At 32.2% G+C, this 7,383-nt stretch overlaps 1 protein-coding gene across 3 annotated transcripts in view; it reads left to right on the plus strand.

The window, feature by feature from the left end:
- Positions 1-6,768, plus strand: part of LOC106460330 — an 18,745-nt gene extending 11,977 nt beyond the window's left edge. The window contains exons 3-5 of one of the 3 annotated variants that reach the window (XR_002610748.1): positions 1,884-2,088; positions 3,782-6,005; positions 6,055-6,768. Coding sequence is in view for 1 of the 3 variants with exons in the window: in XM_022387032.1 (XP_022242740.1) it covers positions 1,884-2,088; positions 3,782-4,059 (483 nt within the window). In the remaining 2 variants the exon portion in view is untranslated. Of the gene's footprint in view, positions 1-1,883; positions 2,089-3,781 lie in introns of all 3 variants that reach the window. The other 2 variants (XR_002610749.1, XM_022387032.1) reach the window with 2 other exon arrangements.
- Positions 6,769-7,383: the final 615 nt, after the last annotated feature.

A 7,383-nucleotide genomic window follows, 5' to 3' on the forward strand; every position in this document is an offset into this window, starting at 1 on the left:
ATTTAGATTAACAGTTTCTTGTCATCACCCCATGCAATCGGTACAGTGGTATCAAGCATCATTATTTATGATATTTGCTTAAGCTAATATCACATGACGCTAAACGGCCTTTAATCAAAATAATTTCATAAAATTTAGTAAATTTGGGCTGAAAAGTTGGCAATGACTAATCAATAATAACCGTCCACCTGTATGATTCTTTTGAAAATTTGAGCTAGAAATTGTTAATCTAGTTTGCTTGGCCTAACCAATACTTATGTATCTGCACGTCCTTTCACGTTATAGTTTTGCTGCTCTAAATAAATCATCCTTAATCCGAATGACACAAAACGGTCCTCTTTTACTCTTAGGTGAAGCTGTAGTAAAAACGTTAGAACCATAGCTCGCGTGACTTTTGCGTGCGCAAATATTTTCGTTAAATTAGAGCGGTGTTTTGTTGAATAACTTTGCACATATGACTTATATTTACACCAAATGAAACTCCTTATTGTAGATTGAAAAAATTTATCAGTGTGCTAAATTTGAAAAAAAAATCCATAAAAGTTAAGTATGTTTTTCTATCAAATAAAGTTTCCGTACATTTGGGGCTAAGAAAAAAAAATAGGGAGAAACCCAATCAAAATTGGAAATGTTATATCTCAGGTATTTCTTAATGGATTGCCTTGAAATTTGGTATGTGAAGTAAGAGTCCAGCAGGACACAACCACTGAAAATATGTGGTAGTTTAGATTATTATAGAAAGTGGAAAATCGCTAAACTATCACTCCTGTTAATAACACACAGTGTTCTGCAGCAGGTTGTTTTGGCCGCACGACACACTACCATGTGTCTCATGACTAAGTTAACGTGTAGGAAACGATATTCATCTGCCGACAACATTACATTGTGCTTGATATTTAATTCTGAATTTCAGTGCATAAAGCATGCACTGCTACATTACAACGCAAAACAATGTAAACTCTAAGTGGTCCGGAAACATGTAGTGCCGAAGCATTTGAAGTCTTCTGCTCAAATCCTAAATCTTGTTGACGCTAATATTGTGTGCTGTCAATAAACAACCATCTAATTCTCATAAGTCCTTTTATTTACTATATTTCTATCATAATACAGTTACAGCTACAAAGTGCGAAGCACATTTTTGCAGTAACGGAACTCGAAGCGAAGTTTGTTAACGCTAACTCTATACTACATCCGTTCCGCGGATAACTGTCGAATCCCACTATTCGGTCAGATATGAGTAGGACAAGAGTTGGTGGTGGGTGCTATTGACTCCCCTCTGATCTATCATTTCAAAATTACGGACGGCTATGCGCAGATAGCCTTTTGTGTAAATTTGCGCGAAAATTCCGGAACACTATATTTCTATGCACAGTTAGGTGGTGTCAGTTTGAAAAATGTTTAAAGATAAATTTTGTACAGCATTGTAGCGTTCTCGTATATAAGTGTTTTCCAACCTATATTGCCCGAGTTTCTCTCGTATATTGCGAGTTAGTATCATAACAGTGCAACGTAATGCTGAGAACACCAGTATATTTCTGTTAGAAGTAGCGAAAGATGTTGATCTAACAGTTTTTAATCTTTTTAGTGTTGACTGAAAATTGAGTTTTAAATCGTGTATAACATGTATTCTAGCAGTTTGAACAAAAATGCTGAAAGTTGTAAAATTTCATTAATAATAATAATAATCGCCTACAGAGAGATAATAGCTTTGTGAAGTTTTATATCACTGTTATTATTACTATTATATTTTTGCCATAATCACTGAGATTATACAAACATTCTTTTTTTTTATTTCAAATCAACTGGATTGTTCTAAACGTCTTTACTTTAGAGCTCATTGTTAACTATCGTAATTTTTATGTTTTTCTTTCCTGAACTTTCAGGACAAAGTTAAAGACTCGCCAAGCTCTGCTACTAATTACGACGCCTACGTGGCGGTTTACTCTGTTACAAATAAAAGAAGTTTTCGGAAAACGAAGGAAATCATTAATAATCTGATGATTATGGACATCACCAGTAATGCTAAAGCAGCGATTCTAGTAGGGAACAAAACGGATCTTGTAAGGCTACGAAAGGTTTCCATGAAAGGTTAGTTAGTACCAAGGATTAATATTTTCAATCAAAATGTTACTTCTCTTAACCTATAGTTGTTATTTTACACTAAACTTCAATATATTCTGAACCAAATTTTGACTTTTCATTCAAAAGATATTTCGTTTTTTTTTTCACTGAAAAATATTACTTGTAAATTAAAAACAATTACTTTCCGCTAATATTTTTATCCCGATTCTATTCTTTCTCTTCCCCCATCCCCCAGTGAGACAGCGGCAACTTTACGGACTTACAACAATGATCCAAATATATCACTCAAACTAAATACTTCACTAGCACTTTACAACTGAAAACGAAATACTGACTCACTGCCAGTTGATCCTTAGCTATTTATATTGTAGCCTAGTTTCTAGATGTTTCGCAAAACTACTAGATATTCGTGACGTCGTCTAAAATATTTTAGGCCTTTTCCCACAAACTTACTTGATCTTAGTGTAATGCGCCCTCTAGCTAACATCCCAAATAAAACACGAAAAATATAGCCCATACTACGATTTTGTTATTTCAAAATAAATAAAATAACTTTTCATACCAATTTGACCACTCACATGAGACAGATGTACGACACTTAAAAGTATCTTGTATTGTTAAGTGTAAACAAGCGTAATGTGAGACATGTGTAGAAACTCATGACAATTGACTTGATCCTTTAACGGATGTTTTTATAAGAACCTGACGATTTCTATTTTCCCAAGATAGAATTCTTGTATGGAGAAATAACAATAACAAACATTATTTTGTGCATAAATCATGAAAAAGCGGCACAAAGCTAGATTTATGCATAAAATTGCGATTGTGTATTTGCTATTTAAAATAAAGCTGTACAATCCAATAGTAAGTCTGCGTTATGCCCAACGGAAAGATCGAACACTTAACTCTATTAATGTTCTAAGGCATCAAACTCACCGCTGGGCGAAATGCAAATTTGATTGTAAAGTGGTATTTCAGCTTAATCATTATCTTTGTCACAAAAATCCTTATTTTTTATAATAACTGTAAAACTGTTTACTGCTAAATCACGTTTTATAATAGAAACAACAATTGGTGACAATGCTGTAATTACAGAAATACACAAAAGTCTACACTATTGCTCTTTCATTAGTGCTGTAGATTTTGTTTAAAATAATGTAAACAATGTTAAAATAATGTAAAAAATACCATCAATATTGAAGTTAATCCTAACAGTTGTTGGTGTGTCCTCCTCTCTATTTTACACAGAAAATGAGTAAATTCGCTCGTTTTTATTGTCAAGTCTTCACATTGAGTGTCATAACAAGCAATAAACATACAATTACTCAACATGCTGCAATATGTAGACCACACCAACAGTTAATGGTGTGAAGTTAAGAGGATAAATTGGGGGTTCAGAATAGTATCTATGAGATAAAAATTACAGACTTTTCCATCCTTTGAAGGGAGTACGTGAGAGTCATTGATGAAAACCATGGTGATGTCATACAGCTTCACGTATTTTGACAGATGAAGTTTAACTTCAACAATGAATTCATGTAAACAGACTTTTCATCGACATTCTAGGGGTAGGTTCAGAGATGTAGGAGTATTTCAATCATGAGCTTTAAGACTATTTTTATGTATAATTATATGATTACTCGAATCTAATTCATCATAAAAAATTGCCAAACTAATCGTAGATTATTATTATTTACAGAAGGACAAGATCTGGCAACTGCACACAGCTGGAAATTTATCGAGACATCAACTGGAATTAACCATAATGTGGATGAGCTCTTGGTTGGAATCCTCAGCCAGATCCGACTGAAATGTCAGCAACAGGAGAGATTAAAGAAACAGAGAGAATCAGTGACACTTACGGTCCCAAGCATGTTTTCGTTCTGCACTGGTGGCAAAACAAAAGTTTTTATCAAGAAGATTTTAGAGAAGACTGTCCTGAAATCAAGATCTTGTGATAACCTCCATATTTTGTGACCGTCTTTGAGAATTATTCTTCATGGCCCAAATTACTTTGAAATCTGCATGAATCCATACCATATGACATTGTGCAGCAAAGTCACTTACTTAAAACCTTGTTGGAGCAGTTTTGATTTAAATCAAATGTTAATTCCTGTGGATATTATGACACTAGTGAGCCAACCCCATACGGGAGTAAGTCTAGTGAAGATTCTTAGGACTCCAAATTCCATTAAAATTCCAAAATGGGTTAAAATTATTATGAGTATCGTCTTACTATTGAAAACAAATAATCTCATTATGAAACAGAATTGATCTTACACATTGCTTTATCCATTTAGTTTAGCTAAGTGAGTCAATCTATGTGTAAATCACGTGTCGAATGTATTAAAACTTCTGTCAGATCCTTGTCGCGACGCTATGATATTCCATATTTACCGCAAATGTTAGGCTAATGAGGTTGTTGTAATGAGGTTGTAGGTAGAGACTCAAACCTTCTGTCTGTAGAACACAATTATAGAATTTTTGTTAACATGATTTTCAGACAACCCGTATACTTAAAGACTAAATATCTGCAAAAAAAAAAAGTAAATGTGAGTATATCCTTAGAGATTATATCGGTACAAAGCAATACTTAAAATAATTGGGCTGTTATGTGACATTTTCGTTTTGAATATCGATTGTATTCAATGAAATTAAGCGAAAATTTCTATAAGTTGATACAACCACGTTACCAAAGTACAGGAAACTATATGCATGTTTATTATAGTTTAGTATTTCTCTGTATATATATATGAAAACAAAACCAGCAATATTTCCATTAAATCAATGGGTCCTGAAATTATTTCTCTGTCACTCGGTAATTTACGACGAAAATATTTGAATTATTTTTTTAATATCAGCAACAACGTGCTTTATAATTCTGCCTTACAAACTTAACATTTGTGTGTAATGTTATTAAGTTTCTTTGAAGTAATTGATAATCTACTACAAAAACATATTGCATACCGCAGTATTTGAGTTTCCTGATTAAGATAAAAATCAATTGTTAGTTTTTTATTTATCAATCATCCTTAATTTTTAGCTCCTTTCGAAAAAAAAAACGGTGTGCGTTATCTGCGCTCTCTCTGTTCAAGTTTATAACATATTATTAGATAATTTGAGATTATCGATAATTTCACGTGATGTTTTATTTAAAGCTTTTTTTTATTTATTCGCTACTCAGTTACTTAAAATGAATGTATCTGATAAAACGTTCGTTAATATTTTCTGATTGTCCTATAGGAACATTAGGAAACATTACAATATATATATACTGTTACCAAAAACCAGTAAAGACTGTTTCTAACACGTTCACGTAAGCGTAACTAGGCATTTAAAAATACTATTGGAAAGAAACACCAAAAACTTGTTCGTACGCACGCACATATAAATACACACTCGGATGACATACTCTGAAAATGTATTTTTCATCACAATATACAAACAAGCCATGCAAAGTTAAACAACATAACTATAGGAATACTTGGACTAGGTACGGACACTATACCACATAACTATAGGAATACTTGGACTAGGTACGGACACTATACCACATAACTATAGGAATACTTGGACTAAGTACTGACACTATACCACATAACTACAGGAATATTTGAGCTAGGTACTGACACTATCCCACATAACTACAGGAATATTTGAGCGAGGTACTGATACTATACCACATAACTGCATGAATATTTGAGCTAGGTACTGACACTATCCCACATAACTACAGGAATATTTGAGCGAAGTACTGACACTATACCACATAACTATAAGAATACTTGGACTAGGTACTGACACTATACCACATAACTACATGAATACTTGAGCTAGGTACTGATACTATACCACATAACTACAGGAATATGTGAGATAGGTACTGACGCTATTCCACATAACTACAGGAATATTTGAGCGAGGTACTGACACTATACCATATAACTACAGGAATATTTGAGCTTGAGCTAGGTACTGACACTATACCACATAACTATAGGAATACTTGAGCTAGATACTGACGCTATACCACATAACTACAGGAATACTTGAGCTAGGTTCCTGACAACATACTTCATAAATATAAGAATACCTAAGCTAGGTGCTGAAACTATACCACATAACTATAAGAATATTTGAGCAAGGTACTGATACTATATCACATAATAGCTATAAGATTGCTTGATATGGTTACTGACGCTATACCACACAACTATAAGAATACTTGAGCTAGTTACTGACTATACACCACACAACTAAAAGAATACTTGAGTTAGGCACTAATAAAGCCCTTGGTAGGTTTTATTTATGTTAGTATTTTTCAACTCTCGTAGTTTTTAACTCTTTTGACATGAAAAATATTGACACGACTCTGGCTCTGACGTCAGCACAATGCAATAATACTTATCATTTCATAATGAATCTATCTATGACAGACATATTATCATTGGTGAATTGCTAATAATTTTATTAATTGTACCTGTGGGATTTTCACAACCTACCCGTTTAGTGAGTCTTTAATTTATTGCTCAACTCAATTATAATTAACGATTAACACTGTATTAATACTTAATACAAATTATACAACGTGATCAAAATAGCTTAACTAAAACACGTTACAGAAACGAAGATTTAATATAAATATATATAAAAGTCAAATAACATATAACAAGTCTAAGTTTTACATTGTCATGAATTTTAACATTTGTTTGGTTATAATTTGATTTAAAACTTTTTATAAATTAAATATTCGATAAATATTGGCTGATTTGATACTATTTAACTGTCCTATAATGTTTCTTATAAATTGCATAATCATTTTTTTTCACGGTATCTATGGTAACGTTTTCTATGAGTTTCATAATTCTCTTTTTATTGATGGTAATTCTAGTAATATTTTTGTACCACTGTCTTAAGTCGTTGAAATAACTTTCTGGAAAAAAATATTATTTCTAAAAAAACTTTAAACCTGCTCCTTCATTAAAAATGTTTAATATACCTAAGTAATTTTCACTTTTTTTCTAGTAATTTTAATAAATACAATAACTTACTTAAAAAGAACTTATTTATGTATAACCTAGTTGGAAGAAAATGACGTACATGTATGTATAATTATGTTAAACTAATATATGTATATATATATAGGAAAATATATATATCGATGTATTCCACTGTAGGGCGTCGTGGTGTAATGTAGAGAAGACGATTGGTTAATAAAATATTGCATATATTTCAAGCGGTTTTTTTTTCACGCTTGCATAGTTTTAACTGACGGGTTCTTTAAATTTTAATATAGAAGAA

The sequence above is a fragment of the Limulus polyphemus genome, unplaced genomic scaffold (genome assembly GCF_000517525.1).
Source record: "Limulus polyphemus unplaced genomic scaffold, Limulus_polyphemus-2.1.2 Scaffold753, whole genome shotgun sequence".
NCBI lineage: Eukaryota > Metazoa > Arthropoda > Merostomata > Xiphosura > Limulidae > Limulus > Limulus polyphemus.